This window comes from Oryzias latipes, chromosome 23 (assembly GCF_002234675.1).
Source record: "Oryzias latipes chromosome 23, ASM223467v1".
In the NCBI taxonomy this organism is placed as follows: domain Eukaryota; kingdom Metazoa; phylum Chordata; class Actinopteri; order Beloniformes; family Adrianichthyidae; genus Oryzias; species Oryzias latipes.
In genome coordinates this window covers 1641082-1657048 of record NC_019881.2, presented here as the reverse complement: position 1 = coordinate 1657048, position 15967 = coordinate 1641082, and the positions used below count along the sequence as shown (strand labels likewise).

General features: G+C 45.1%; 1 protein-coding gene and 1 long non-coding RNA gene across 10 annotated transcripts in view; one reads left to right on the top strand and one right to left on the bottom strand.

Moving 5' to 3' along the window:
• The window catches only part of LOC101158652 (lymphoid-restricted membrane protein), a 44539-nt gene that overhangs the window by 1963 nt on the left and 26609 nt on the right, over positions 1 to 15967 (bottom strand). For 4 of the 9 annotated variants that reach the window (XM_023952289.1, XM_023952288.1, XM_023952287.1 and 1 more), the window contains 17 exons: positions 15480 to 15573; positions 15114 to 15270; positions 14638 to 14722; positions 11039 to 11085; positions 10895 to 10962; positions 10644 to 10786; positions 10044 to 10128; positions 9853 to 9907; positions 9732 to 9759; positions 9036 to 9176; positions 6226 to 6360; positions 5982 to 6123; positions 5574 to 5608; positions 4747 to 4809; positions 4369 to 4421; positions 2794 to 2892; positions 1646 to 1765 (listed from right to left, as the gene is read on the bottom strand). In XM_023952289.1, the coding sequence (XP_023808057.1) occupies positions 1646 to 1765; positions 2794 to 2892; positions 4369 to 4421; positions 4747 to 4809; positions 5574 to 5608; positions 5982 to 6123; positions 6226 to 6360; positions 9036 to 9176; positions 9732 to 9759; positions 9853 to 9907; positions 10044 to 10128; positions 10644 to 10786; positions 10895 to 10962; positions 11039 to 11085; positions 14638 to 14722; positions 15114 to 15270; positions 15480 to 15573 (1550 nt within the window). The remainder of the gene's footprint in view (positions 1 to 1645; positions 1766 to 2793; positions 2893 to 4368; positions 4422 to 4746; positions 4810 to 5573; positions 5609 to 5981; positions 6124 to 6225; positions 6361 to 9035; positions 9177 to 9731; positions 9760 to 9852; positions 9908 to 10043; positions 10129 to 10643; positions 10787 to 10894; positions 10963 to 11038; positions 11086 to 14637; positions 14723 to 15113; positions 15271 to 15479; positions 15574 to 15967) is intronic. The other 5 variants (XM_023952293.1, XM_023952291.1, XM_023952294.1 and 2 more) reach the window with 5 other exon arrangements.
• LOC111946921 lies at positions 9830 to 10161 on the top strand. The gene is made up of 2 exons (XR_002872734.1): positions 9830 to 9913; positions 10025 to 10161. It is a non-coding gene; the product is annotated as an uncharacterized LOC111946921 (long non-coding RNA).

Sequence of the window (15967 nt, the reverse complement as noted above, 5' to 3'; positions counted from 1 at the left end):
AAGAAAATGCCCCCCCCCCCCCATCAAGAGTCAGTCATCCAGAGAAACAGCAGCAGGCGTGGAGATGATGGACAGACGACATGAGCAGGACCACAGACAGTCCAGGCACCTGAGTCCTCACAACACACAGGAGTTGCTGTGAGGGAGGCAGAACCCGTTAGCAAGTCAGAACCCAGCTCCATGCACCCCCCAATGGGGTTTTGGACCCCTCACTGATCCAGGGAGCAGCTGCAGGAAACACTGGAAGAGAGAGGTTGGACTGAACCGAAGCCCCCCGAGCCTGAAGACCAGAGAAGCAGCACCAGCATGGCTCCCTGTGATGAAGCGCCGGAGATTCCTCCGCCACGTTTAGAACCGTCACTCAACGCCGACGACCTCTAAAGCATTCAACGCTGCGTCACACCAAACACGATTGGCACGTCCAATTCCTGTCGACGTGTCTCTCTTGATGAGCGCCAAATTCCCTGCTGGACACGTGTCCATAAATGTGACACTGACGTGTGTGGGCGGAGCCAACGTCAAACATTTCCTGCCTCCTCGCTGCATGGAAGCATGACTGCGTCGACACGGATGATGTGGAGAGATCAGGTAATCAGGTCTCCCCGTCTGCGTTCATGACATCATTCAGAGGTTCTCCCGGGACGGCGAGCTGCACCGTCTGCATGACGGACGCCTTCAGCGCTACTTCCTCCTCTCTGTGATGACTTCCTGTCCCGCATTCATCAAAGAAGGGAAAAAATAAAAAGATGAAAATGGGACACTGAATGTCTAGATATCAAAGACAAATTCTCCTCCTGGTGGATTTAGTCTCTAGTCTTCCACACGTCACACGCCAAAAGCACAGTTCCTCATTGTCGCGATGCTTTGTCAAAAGGTTCAGATATCTGAACTCTGAAACGGTGCTGCTGCTAATCCACGGCACCCACGCTGCAGCACTCTGGTCGTCTGTACATTTATTTACCATTAAAACTGGAAGCCCGACACGAGAACCGCGTGAATCGCACTAACGGTGTGATCCAGCCACGGTACGTTCCAGGGGGCGCAATGAGAACTTGGCTGAATACGTTTATAAATCTAAACTCTGGAGAAGAATCACGTCAACCAATCAGGAACTCAGCTTTGGCCTCTGAAGGCGTGTCTAAAACCAAGATGGAGGAGAATCTGATAGTTGTCCTAAACTTTACGATGTTTTCTTATTTCTTATTATATCCTGAGTTTAATTGCATTTCTTCCTCTGACTAAAGCGGGACAGCAGGTCGTCAAAGTGGGTCACGGTGACGGCGGCTGCTGCAGCAGACGGTGAAGCTCGCCGTAACGCGACAATCTCTGAATGATGTCATGAACGCAGACGTGGAGACGGGGTATGTTTTCATACAGATTTAAAAAGAAATTAACCGGATCTCTCAACGCCATCCGTGTTAAACACATCTAGAGTCGATGCTGCCGTGTGGCGATGAGGCTAAACTTTGGACAGTAGCTCCTCCCACACCTGTGGAGCGTCTGGTTTATAAACACGTTGTTCAGCAGCAGATTTGGTGTGAACGCGGCGTTAGAATTCCTAGGATCATCAGCAGGAAGCCCCTCCTCCATCACACAGAGACACAGGCTGGTGGGTGTGGTTTCCGTCTTTTAGGGTGGGACTAACGTCTTAACGGGCAGAATGAGGGCGCTGATTTTGTTGCCCAGCTCAATGATGCTGGGCCTCCGCTTCGTCTCCTTCGTCTTCTCCTGCTGCTCCTGGACCACTGCTCGGGGCTCGCCGGGCCTGTGGTGTGCACGGTGAGGCATTCACAAACACATTCCTCGCCTGCGTTCTCACAGCAGCATGCGTCAACACGGCGTGCGGCGAGGCGTGTGCGGCAGGCAGAGGGAGTCACAGCACAGCTGCAGCACTTTTTTAATGAGGCCAATTTACTAAACTCCAGAGAAATAATGATTAAAAAAGCTGTCATTGATGGAAAAAAAAACTTCAAATTAGGGATGCCCCGATCTGATCACATGATCCGATATTGGGCCCGATCATAGTTTCAGACTCGATCCAAATGGGATGTTTTCTCCCGATCAGGGATGGGCTCTTCATTTTAGGACTATTTTGAAGAGTGCTACATATTTGAAGGTTGTTTCATAAATCCCTCACTGCTCCCTGAACCCTAAAACACGTGTCAAACTCAAGGCCCGGGGTCCAAATGTGGCCCTCCATGTCATTTTACGTGGCCCACGAGAGCATCAAAGTTTTCCTGGTCTGAGCTGGAGTCTGGATCAGAACTGGACGGATAAATAGGCCTGATGTTGCTGCTGTTCTTATTGCACCGCTAATGTTAGCTTGGGGGTGTGAGGGGCTGTAAGCTAGCGGGAGAGAGATAGTTCTCAGCATCAGGGAAGGTAAGGGGGCGGGGTTGCTCCGCACGCCAACGGTCCCGCCCACAACTCAGAGGTGAATTTCTAATTGACTCCTGCTGCTCTGCAGAAACTATGTCCTAGAATACAACAAGCAGTTAGATTTTGGCTAAAATGTATAATAATTATAATTATGAGAATACTGGGAACGCTTTTACATAGATCAAAAGATTACTGGAGAGGGACTTTTTATGAAGTGACATTTGTGCATTTCAAAACATTTTGAGGCATTAAAATATAAATGTATAGTGTTTGCATTGTTTTACTTTGAAAAACCAGTCTGTCTTCCTGTCTATCCCATGAAAATGTCCCGTTAGTTTGAACTAATTCCGTCTTTCTGCGCGAGGCGAGGAGCGACAGAAGTTAGTGAGAGTTCACCTCCTCGGCGTGCCTTACCCCTTGGCTGGGTCGGGGGGTTCTTCAAAGTCGAACCGGGCTGCGGAGCTACCAAAGCGTTTTAGAGGGTGGCGGGCTGCGCCCCTCGCCGCCTTGTTCCTGGAAACCACCATGATCACAACAACGTTGAGGCTCGGCTGCCATGCACCCGATGTTCAAATGAGGCAAGAATGTGAAAACACTAAAAACACTAAAAACAATCTTTGTTCGCTCATGAGCACTCACTTTGAGCTTTTTTCAAAAAAGAATTCAGACTTCAAATAACTAAACTTAACCGTTTTTTGAGAGACCCAAACTGCAGTGTTTGTATTTCATATACTGTGTTTTTTGCACTATAAGGTGCACTTAATGGTATAAGCCACTAAAACATTCAAAAAAACACAAATGCACCTTATAATCCAGAGAGCCTTATGGGTAAGTGGTTCTGAGAACTACACGGCGCTCCGTCAATACGTTATTCTGCTTTGGGCGTTTTTATTGGAAAAAACGTTAGGCGCTATTGGAAAAATGCTAATGTGGCTAACGTGTAGCAGTGTCGGACTGTGGTTTGTTTAGGTTTTACTACCAAGGCTGGAAATTAGTCACATTTGTTGTAGCGGCATCAGTTTGGGTTTTTTCTAAACACAGCTGGGAGTTAAAGTTACTGGAAACATGCTAACCCGGCTAACACGGAGCGGTGTCGGACTGTAGTTTTATGTGTTACCAACAAGGTTTGGGAGTTAGCGCGGTCACAGTAACATTTACATGGTATATGTCTTGTATTTTTACGTGTTACTAACAATGTTGGGAGTTACAGGTGTCGTGAATACGCTACTGCAGCTAATGCTTCTAACGCAGCTAATCGCGGCTAACGCTTCTAACACAGCTAACATTTCTAATCCTCCTAAAACGGCCAACGTGTAGCAGGTTACTAACATGTTCTCGAATTACTGTGTAAAGTGAGTGACAGACTTATCTTTCACTCTTTTGTCTCCATTATTGTGCCTTATATATCTCTTCATTTAGAAAATAAACCATCCATCGATGGTGCGCTTTCTAATCTGTGCCCTACAGTGTGAAAATACTGTGTGTTTATTCCAACTTCTGTCTGTGTTGTTAAAAACGCGGTGCAGAGACTTTATCACTGAACTCTGGTCCTCTTTTTTAAAAATAAAGAGCCTGTACATTTTATGGACGACACCGATTAAAGCTGGAGGTCGAGCCTCCAGCTGAGCTTCCTGCACTTTTACTTTACCAAAATCAAAGTACATTATACTATGCTCCCAGGCTATAATCTGGTTAAAGTTTTGCATGTTTTGTTTATGTAGGTATGGGAAAAGTGTATGAAGTGTTCAGTGTGAGGTTTTACAGCTGTTAACATGTTATACATCTGTAAAAATGAAGATGAAGACCGTGGATTTCCACCTTGCCTGATAAACTACTTCTGCAGTTATAACCAGTTCAGATGTAGTACTATTTTAAAAGGTAAAGGGATTATGTTTAAATATCACTGGATAAAATAATTTATGGCGGAGTGGAAGTAAGTCGTCCAGCAGAGTTCATCATAAACACACGTCTGCAGGTTCCAGGACCTACCATGAGAAGCGCTTTTTCAGGCTTTCCACATCAACCTCTGGCTCTTCTTGGACCTGCAGGAGCAGAGAAGTTCCACTTTAGCAACCGGAAAAAGTTCTACATCAACAGGAGCGGCTCCCAACGAGTTTGAATCGACTCTCAGAGGCAAACGGTAGAACCAGAGGAGGCCGTCCACATCCCAATCAGCTGTTTTTGGGGTTGACCACAGAGACTTTCAACTTTGGATGATAAAAGTGAACAAAACAAAAGCTGCTCTAACATCCAAGGACATTACTCTAGAGACAGTTTTCATGTGAAAAAACCTTTAGCTAAGCTAATTTGCAGCTAAACGGGATTAAACAGACAGTTTGGAAAACTGAAAGGGTTGGCGGTTCTTACGTTTTCGCAGTGCTTGTATGATGAAAATGGGATGCCTGTGATGCTAACGCGTCTGCCCGGTTTCTGTGAAGACGTTTCAGAAGGAAAGACTGTCGTTAGCATTAAAAATGACATTGGGGTTTTCCGAGGGCAACGAAGGAAGGACAGTGAGCTCCCATTGCAACGGGCTTCCTATTCAGCAATTAAAAAATAAAACATTTGCAAGCTGAGTATGTCAGGAGGCAAACTGCTCAGGAGTCTGAAAAATACAGGTAAAACGCAACAAAACTGCGAAAACGAGGAAAACCATGCTAAGTAGCCATGCTAACAGAAAACGCAGCAGCTAGCCCGACCAACAGGTTCTGCTCCAAGCGCTAACCTCACTCTCAAAAGAGCTGAAGGACCTCAAACATGACTTTAAACAAGAGCTTCGCACTTCACGAAGCCGGCTTCCACTGCGTGTGTTATTTTCTGAATACACACTTCGTTGGCCATTAACCCTAACATCACCAGGATCCTGGGCTGCAATATACCAAAGACAAGCTTATTTCTTTATCTGGGCAAAATATCTAAAAATGTTCTTAAAACTGACAGATATTACGTCAAATTTTCAAGCCGCATGCAAGAAAGCAATCACCAGACAGTGGTTCAAGACAGATTTGACAACACCACAGGAATGGGAAAGGTTGTGAAGGAAATGCTTTTGATGGAACTGCTGAACTGTTTGATGAGAACTCAAGAAGAACTTTGTCAAAAAAGATGGAAGAAATGGGCCAACTACACAACAACGACATCATAAGGACTTCTACATGGACAATGTTATAAAAACCTACACATTTTAAACTCACCTTGGTGTCACGTGTTATTGGTATGCCCCGTTTATCTGAAAAGAGAAAATTACTCCTTTACAAACAATGTTTGTACATATTTATCACAAAAGCTGTAAAAGAAAGCCTTGAGTTTAGCTTTCATTTGGTAAAATGACTACAAAACGAGTGGATTTTCATGGTAATTCTCATTTAAATTGACTAAAGTCTGTTTAGTCTCAATAGAAGTCTGTGGGATTTTGGCCTCTTGGAACCAAGAAATACTTCTAATGAGGGGGGAGGGAATCACCACATCCAGTTCTCTGGTTGAAACAAATTTACAGTTGGATTGATTTGGTTAATTTCAGTACAAAAGCTGGAATAACAAGTACCTTCTAAGGACAAAAAAGCTGTATGAAGTCGATTACGTATGTATTTAGGGGCTCCAACCTTTTTCTCCTCCAAAGGACCTCTCACCCTGCGCAAGCGCCTCTCTGAGCTCCAGCAGCTCGGCGTGCTCCTTGGTGTACGTCCTCTTCAGGTTCTCCACGTGCTGGATCATTACCTCCACGGCTTTACCGATACGATTCTCCTGTTACGGAAAAACACCAAACTCTGCTGGATCCTCAATCCGCAGGTTCACCATCCCGACCGGCATAAAGTTATTCACAGACAGTGTTCGTCTGATGCAGACCTGGTGAATGGCGCCCAACATCTCAGAGCGGCTTGACACCCGGTTTGTGGACTGGATGAGAATGTCCAGGTTTTTCTGGAGCCTCTGGATGATTTCCATGGATTGGGTTTCATCCTCACACAGAGGAGTCAGCGCCTGAGAAGAAAAGTCACACGGAAACTGTCGCAATTTCAAATTTAAATTTCAAACAGTTATCAGCCATCATTTCAAAGTTAAAGATGGATATGAGCGTAAGTAATGTTTCTTAATAATAAATGTGGCCCAAGAAAAAAGGTCTTATTTGCAGGAATGACCTCGTTTCAGTTGGTTGCGTTCCATTCAAAGGCTTTGAACCCCTGAGGTGTTTGTCTTTAATGACCTACGATGGCCATAGGTGGCGCTACAGCCACACACCACAGTGTCGTTGTCCGAGAACTCAGGAGGTGAAAATTGTGTGTCTTGGGGAACAAGACGCCTGCAAGGAAGACGTTTCCGGTTCTACCAACGCTGGACAGCTGCGGACGCAGCGTGTTTTTGTTTGGACAGAAACAAAACTATGAAGGTCGATGAGCTTTTTTTGACCCAACAGAGGCCAGCTTGGATGAAGGTGGATTTGTCACAAAATTGCATCTTAGGGCCGAACTCTGGTGTAGTGGTTAGCACTCTGCTCACAGTGAGAAGGCGCTGGTTTGAATCCCGGCTGGGATCTCTCTGTGTGGAGTTTGCATGCTCTCCTGGTTAATGTGTGGGTTTTCTTGGACACTCTGGTTTCCCCCCGCAGTCCCAAAAGATGCTTCATAGGTTAATGACTGAATCTAAACTGTCCCCTGGTGAGTGTGTGGCCCCTGGCAACCTGTCCAAGGTGTGGCAGTAGCTGGGATAGGCTCCAGCAACCTCTGTGACCAGAAAGCTGTTAAGTGGGTTTGAAAAATGAATAGATTCCTCTTGGTTCTTGGTCAGCAACTACTTAAATGGGCCAGGAGTCTGCTGAAAAAACCCGACTGCAAGCGTTGTACAGACAAATGAGTTTGTATGGAACGGAAGACGCACTTTGTAGAAACACAGTTGCTATAAGTCACTTAGGGTTGTGCTGATGGACGATACCATCGTCCATCGTGATGGGTGACTGACATCCCGATGGAGAGACACCATCGTGATGCCACGCCCCCACCACGCTGCGAGTCGACACCATAAGCCGCGGTTACATGTGAATAATATATTGACCGGATCAATGGTCGGATTAGAATCCAACAGTGTACATGGTTCCAGAAAAATGTTTTCAGAATATAAAAAACCTTCACATGGCTCACACTTTTGGTCGGAATAAATCATTCGCACATGCGCAGTAGGGTTTGAAAAACCGGAAGCGGATATCAGTTCCGCCGAGCGGCTATTTTTTTCTCAAACTTTATTGAATGTAACAATTCAATACAAAACAATGTTGCCGAGGGGCTTTATACATTGATATGTCAGCTCTGTAACAAGACGATCTTCTAAACGTGCTTTTAATGATGTTACGATTATTATGAAACGCCTGTTCGCTCATCGTTTTAATTTTAATCCGTGTGGTCATTGCTTTTTCTGTTGAAAAACGGAGTTGGAAAGAAGCCAGAATTAGCAGTATGCTAACACGGGCTAACAACATTAGCTTTGGCTGGTGCTGCAATCTGCATCTTGGCTGCATTTAAACATGTGGGAATAACATCAGCCTTTATTTAGTCGGGACACGACTCGAAACACAAATCCACGTGATTGTTTGAACGATTTCTAAGGACTGAGCGGCCTTTCTGCTTTAAAGCTCACACCGCCCCAAAGCGCTGTGTGTGTGCTCAAGATCCTCTGCTCAGACACACACTTTTAGACCCGGTTCTGAGTTCGGTAGGCCGTTCCCCTAGAGCTGCGGAACGGATCGCAGTTCTAAATCTCCCACATACCGCTCATGTAACATGAGTTAAAGTTATTTCCCTCAGTACTGCGGATGAGTCATTAGTTGGGAAATAAAATAAATAAAGTAATAAAGTAAAATAACGAATAGCAATTATATAAGACCGAAATATTAAAAATAGCCCCCCCCACGACGATATCCTCGTCCATCCCGATGGTTGACAGCAAACATCGTCAACGGCCAATTTAAGGGACATCGCCCAACCCTAAAATCACTTAATAGAAACTGTAACATTACAACAGTTCAACTTTGACACTCGTTTGTGAACCAATAAGTCTTGCATGCTAAAGTCCAAACACACATTATTTAAAGACCCAGTCCAATAAAAAGTCGTTTTTTTGCGTGTTCTTGTAGCATGTTTATCATGATGGAGAACATGTATATATAGAGAGAAGATTGAGATTAAAACTGTGTTTCTGAGTATTCCTTTATGCAAATGGATCAGGAGCAGATGCAAAGTGGATGTTTAAAAAAGCTTGGATTTCTGACACAGCTGCTGCCAGAATCCATCTTTCTCTGCTCCAATTCTAAACCTGCAGACAACCAGATTCCTGTGCGTTTTCCTCGTCTGAGCTGCCATCTGCCTCTAAGCTGTGCGGCTGGATATCTCCAATATTACTCGCCGTTTTGTATTTTTCTAGCTTGGGCTTGAGTGTAAACAAAGGCATGCTGGGAAATTAGCTAGGCTAACTTCCACACTAACAGTCCCACCCACAATCCCAAACTTTTCCTGCCGATGTGGAGAAAATGTCTTAAAAAAAGACTTTTCGATTTGAGCTGAAACTGCTGATCATAATTCAAAAACCACTGGGGAGGATTTTACAATAGAAACAATAGAGTTGGAGCGGGACTCGAATCAAACGCTCCGCCCCCCCACGGCGCAGACCTGCAGTAGTCCCTGGCAGCTGGACACTTCCTTGCGGATGTTCTCCTCGGCGAGGTCCCGGGACCTCTGCTCCAGCTTGAGCCTCTTCTCCAGTGTGAACATGTCGCACTTGAACCCCAGGGACAGGCGCTGGAACTCCGCCTAGAGGAAGAACGGCCTGTTACAGACCTTCCCTGGAGGGGCAGTCTTTATGTTTCAGAAGCAAACGACTAAAGAAGCTGCTTCCAAAATGACATTTGTACTGCAAAAACAGGTGCCGTTGAAATAAGTCAAACGTTCTTATAATTAAAAACATTTAAAAAGCAAAGAAATGTTTGCCAGTGGGGTAAGAAAAATAGTCTTCCCAAGAATTCTTATTTTGGGGAAAAGAGATTCTAGTAACTTAGACGTTTTTTCTCAAAGATTATTTTGCTATTGAAACTTTTCTTAAGAGTTTTTTTTTTTGCCAGAGAAAAAAAAAGGCCAATTTTCTTGAAACAACGATCTTTGTCCTTTCTTAACCCTCCTGTTTTGTTCCTTTGTGAGGAACAGAAATGGTGTCCCCGGGTCAATTTGACCCGTAACTTAACAGGAGGGTTAAGAATTTGTGGTTTGCTTTTTAAAATCTGCCTTTGGAATGTCAGAAAACGACTTTCTAATTTAAAATCTAACTGCTTCAGTTTTACAACAGCATGATTTAGAAATGGCTGCAAATACCTCAATCTCCTTGTCGTTAGGTGACAAGCTGCAGACAAAACCATTTTTAGGGTCAGTGAGACGCATTTCTGAAGGCACACATGAACAGGTGGGAATTTAAGGTCATTATTTCTCATCTTACCTGTTTCTTTTCTCCTTAAAGGCATCACTTTGGTCAGAGAGCACCGATGTCTCAGCTGCAGGTAAGAATTTATCAATATATATTTATTTTACACTGTAAAAAGGGCAATAGTGAAACAAAAAAAGAGAAATGTGAAATGTCTCTTTCGTTTCATTTTTGTGCCTTTCATCAGAGAACGTGGAAACGCTTACAGTCCTGCTCAGAACCTCTGCTGCTTTGGCTTTGCTCATCCGTCACTCGGTGCTCCACGGCTGCAGACATGTTTCGCATAAAAACCTGCGAGCAGAAAACAAACCAACATTTCCTTCAGTCCCGTTGTTTCCTCCTTCATTCCGGCAAACAAGTCGTTACACGAGGAGAATCCCAGCAGCGTCTGGACCTTCTGCATCCAGGATGATGCAAGAAGCAGGAAGGGTTCAAAATCAAAGTAACCCCCCCCCCCCCCCCCCCCCCCCACAGATAAGCCAGCATAGCAGGAATGACAGCATTTCTGCTCAGTTAGTAAATACATCCAGGTTGCAGCACAATAATACCAGCGTTGTAGCAAACAGAAGGACTCGGTTCTGTGAGGCATCATCCGTCAATAATCTCCCAGCATGACCCTCAAATTTAATCTGACATTTTCAGAATTATTTTCACAATTTCATCAAGTTTTGAACAAAAAAACCCAAAACAGGATAAATACAGAATAATCAATCTGGGCGACAAATACGGATCTTAGAAAAAAAAAGGTTCTGGTCCTTCCAGTTTATGCCGATGCAGGTCACCTAACAGCGACTCCCTTTTCTTACCTGGTTAGCCTCTGGCTGTGGGGGGTCAGAGGTCAAGCGACTCCCCCTCCTCCCCGTTTGGTTGTCGGGTGTGATGGATGTTGGCGATGGAGAGCTGCTGTTGGGAGAGACGAGGTTCTCACTCCTGGGGAGGCGATTCACGCCTGGAAAAGTTTGTAGAGGGGAAGAAAAATGAAAAGCTAAACTAAAAAAGCTAAAGATGTAAGAGTGAAAATAAAAAAATGAAATGGCGTGCGGGTTTTTCCGCCTACCTGCCGCCTGCGCAGCCGTGTCCTGTGCGCTCTCTTCTTCCTCCACCACCACAGGCAACAGGCAGGAGCTAAAGACAACAAACTCCACCCTTCAGCGGGACGTTTCCTCCGCCTTCACGGCAGGTGAAAGATGCCGACACTCACCCGTCTTCAGCTCCTGGTCTCTCGGTGGAATTGTCGCGGATCAAACTCTGAAAAGACCAAAGTGGAAAGAAGAAAAGCAGTGAAATGACAGCAGCTGCAGTCAGCTGATTCCTTACATAATGGTGGAGAGCCCTGCACTTTGAGAAGTGTGTGGATAAATAGCAGTCTGAAGTGGTGGAGGCGGGCGGTGTGCACACATTTGTGCCAAAACTCAAACAACTGAACAAGGCGAGAGTTTCCATCTGGAGGAGCAAGTGTTCAAATCATCCGGTTCTTTCCTTTTTAACATAAATATTTTTGAAAGAGTACTTTATTTATTAAAAGAAAACACAATTTGAAGGCACTTCAGACCAATTTAAATTAGTTTATCCAGGACAATAAATTATTCACTTCACTTTTTGAATCAGTTTCGGACTCAACAGAAAATCAGCTACAAACTTTAACATCGTCCTTATTTGTAAAAATAGCAGAGGCCGTGGTTTGTGATTGATAAATGTCAAAAGATTTAAGACTCCAACAATGCAAGTCTGTGATTAGCTATGGTTTAAGACAGGAGTACCCAAAACAACTTCGAAGCCCATCGAGACGACTGTTGTTGTGATTTTGGGCTGTACAAATAAAATTGAATTGAATTGAACATCCATGCACACTCATAGCTCATCAGTTACGCAGACGATACTCTGTTTCACACAACTGTCACTCATTGAGGTATTTTCTTCACCTTTCGATTAAGAGCATAGATCGAGGTACCGTCAAAGCTGCAATAGAAGGGCGTGTGAGTAGATCGCAGTTCATCAAAAATAAACCAAAACACTGTTTAAAAGACATTGCTGTCGGCCAACTGACTGAAATACATCATGTAATTGACATGCAGACTGCCCAATCAAACATCCTCTGCACATGTATGATCCCAGTAAACCAGCGGTCGGCAACCTGAACCTCTCAAAGAGCCGTTTGGATCCGTTTCCCACAGACATGAAAGCACAGGGAGCCAAAACACTACGGTGTTAGCAAGAAATGGTTTCTCCCATACATCACAATGGTTCATTTGGTGATACTTTATTGATCAAAATGCTGTCAGGATTTTTATTTAACTATTTAATTCTTTATGAGTGTGATGTTTACTGTCATCTTTTGTCCATTTTCCACAACCTTGAATAGACTTTTCTGTCTGTCAAACACCAGAGTTCAGATGATGGAAACAAATTCACTTTGATGCAGACTCCTTTCTAGTTTTTGTCTTTAAATCCAGTAAACCCAATAAAGTAAATTAATTTTATGGATGACAACTATTTTTTATAAAGGAAGCAGCTGATAGTTTGTCTGGAAACTGTGAGTCTAAGCCCCGCCCCCACCTCTCTACCTGTTCACACCTCTGCAGCTCCAAGTTGTTTTCCTCCGTCTGCACCCGTCTGACTTTTGATGACTTAACTTAGACATCATGAGCCATGACTTGAGACTTTGACTTGAGACTTGTGAAAAATAAATAAATAAAAAAATCAACCCACAAACCGATAAAGCCTGTTGACACAGACCGCTCCGCCATCGCCGTCTGTATGTGTGCATCCATGTGCGCAGTCGGCACAACACCCGACCCCCTCCTCGTCGGTTTGATCCGACACCATCCAACCAATCAAAATGCAGGACAACCATGAATATGATCCATCAAAGCGCCACTTCCTGTTCGCCGGCGTCATTACTTTCCGGTATAAAAGCTATAGGATTGTCAACAAACAACGGTTTGCAGAACACGCGGTTTGAAGATAACCAACGGAGACTCAACAACCACCCGAGTCCTGAAGTCGCACAAAGACCGGAAAGTTCTGCTAGCTGCAGTTAAACCAATGAGGCCGTCAACTGTTTATGTTACTCAGCCCAGATCGCCCATAAAAGTGGACCCGCCTGCTGCTTCAGGGGGGGTCTGGGTATCTTATACCGCCAATGGGCGGGAGGTCAGCGTCCACTATATAATAAAAGCGAGTGATCGCAGCTGGAAATAAACCTAAAATCCTGGAGCTCAGCTTCAGATGATTTCAGTTCTTTGGAGGGGTGTTCCTACACTAAAATGTAAATGTTCCCTGAACCAAAGCAGCACTTTTCATCATAATTCTGAAAGAGAACACGATAAAGTCTCACCTGTTTAAAGCACAGACTAAAGGCCGTCAGAGCTGCCTTCATTTCCATGTCCAAACACAATTTGAATATATCCAAATCCTCCTGTTGTCGGGGAAGAAACTTCTTTTGAGTTAAACCTCACAGCTTTACCACTTGTTGGTTCTTTGAAGAGGAACACCTGAACAATGTGTGAGATCTCTCAAAAGAGAAACTTTTACTTCTGCTGCTGAAAAGATCTGAAGTCCCGATCACCTCTGATCTAATTATGATTCTAATGTTTTTATCCAACAGAGAAAAACAGCAGGAGTTCAGAAGTCATTCACCTCAGAGTTGTGGCTGGGACCCCCACCCCCCTTCCCGTCAACCAGGAGTGAGAGCTCCCCATTTTCTCTTTTCCGGTAGCTTGCAGCCCCTCACACCCCCAACCCAACACAACTGTAACAGAAATGGCAGCAGTATCAGATCCATCCATCCGTCCAGTTCTGATCCAGATTCCAGCTCAGACCAGGAAAGCAAAGACGTTCATGGATCTGTTGGTCTGCAGGTGGATGATCAGAAAGGGGCGGGGCCACAGCGTATTTTCTACATCACAATTCGCCTGAAACTGCATTTTTCTGCTCCTGAGTCACAACAATTTTAATATAGAAAGCTTTAGAAATGCAATAAGTCGCTCTTTTGATGTTGAATAGTTTGGTCAGGGATGTGACCTATAAGGGAGTCTTTAAAAACTAAGAAGCAGCAACCACTGCAGGCCACAGCAGGTGAGCATCAGTCTTTGCTCCTGACAGCAACACAGAAGAAGAAGAAGACGTGGCGTTCAGTCTTACGGTGGACTGAGAGGCATTGTTCCAAAGAGACAGAAGAGGAAGAATTCAACCGACATAGTGACTGGAAGTGATGTAAGGAGTTGGCTTGTTAGCGTGTTTTTATTCCATGATCATCTGAAAAACTCTAATTTACTAGATTCCTACCATGTTTCATGAAGCTCCATAGGAATCAGTGTTACGGTAGTGAAGCGGGAAGATATTTAGTCAATTATTGTTATATCTTTCATTCTGATTTGCCTTTCACGATAAAAAGGTCTGTTTCTGTAGCCTGTTAAATACGTTTTCCCCAAAAATAAAACTTATACATAATTTTTCTTTATTATCTTTTTAGCATCTGCAACTCTGGAGTGACTTATAGTTTGATAAATAAGATAATTTCCTTCAAATATGTCATTAGAAAAGCTATAAGAACATCAAAAACACCCAAAAGATGGCAGCGAGTCTTTATTGTTGGTGGTTTTAGGCTTTCTGCACCTTCCCCTGCGTCTAAGCTTCAGGTCTGGAGTTTGTCCGTTGCTGCAGAGGACTGAGAACACCTCTCCTTTAAATCACACCTCCCGTCTCTTCAGAGCGGCCTCGCCGCGGCCGCAGAGCGCCTCCGAAAGAGGAAGCCGTGGGTACAGAACAGAGGAAGCTGGATGCCCTTCTGCCACTAACCTTGTGACGACGCATATCTGCGGCGCTCGAACCCGCGGCGCTCGTCTCCTCGTCTCCTTCGGGCTCCTCGCAGGTCAGCCAGGAGCTGAGAGCAGTCGAAAGGTCAAGGGTTAAACCGTCTGAGCCCTTTTATAGGGAGCCCAGCATGATGGGGCTGCAGCCGCTTCTGTGCAGGAAGACGAGCAGCAGCCTTCATGTGTTTATGCAAAGCACAGCCCAGAAGAGGACAATCAGCCCCATGGAGCCCCCTCCCACGGCCAGAGAACCCTCATTTGATTAACAAATACGGGAAAGTCTCAGGAAGTTGTTCTACTCTGGAAAAAGGTAACTTCACTTGCAGCTGTGAGGAGGTTTCAGCTTCACTACGGCCTCTGCTCAGTGAACAAAGTGTGCAAGAAAGACTCTTGAACTGAATGAAATCCACAGAAAAATGTTGCAAACAGAAACAAAAGTTGTGTGTTTTCGTGACAAAGTACCTTTTTGCGTGGCTGGACGTCTCCTCTGGGTCGGCCGCTGCACTGTGGGGTGGACGCACGTCTGCAGACGTGATGCTGCGCTCCTGCTCACATGATGGTCTCAGAGGTGGTGCTGCTCCACAGGAGGAGGACTCTGGCCTCCAGCAGGCCTCATCTGCTGAAGGACACAGGCCGAGAGGTTGCAGGTCCAACGCCTCAACAGAGTCAACAAACACTCGCCGCCTTTCGCAGGAGTTTGAGAAAAGCCGTCTGTGTGCAACAAGCGGCATGAGGAAATGAGTCACTCGGGGTTCGGCTGTGGACGCGGCGGCGCTTCAGTCGAGCACAGAGAAGAAACTGAAACAAACAGACGGGGGGGGCTCTCACCGCTCTCCTCAGAGTGGGACAGATCGGGGAGCGCGTCCGCCTCGGGGTGTTTCACGCCGACAGCTTGTGCGTGGGCGTCGAGAGGCGCCGTTTTCTGACATGCAACGATAAAAATCGCAGAGGCAAAGATGATCACCTCAAAGCAAGATGAGAGAAAACATCAAAAGATAAAAAGGTTTGATGTGAAAAAGTGAAGCACTGAAGATTCTGATTATTGCCGTTTTCATAAATGGTGGCTTTGGCGTTTTAACATGTTCCTGTTGCATTTCTCTGATGACACGTATGCAGAACATGAAGCTTCAAACTGCATTCCTGAACATTCGCTGAGAATCAGAAGCAGAAGAGAAAATTCTGTGTTTGTGACGTAGAAAAACCGCTGGGCGGGGCCACAAACTGAGGTGTCGCAGTAACGTGGGGGGGTGGAGGGGCGGGTCGCTGTGTGTCAACAGTCAGAGGTGGATTTCTAATGAACTGCTGACGCTCTGCAG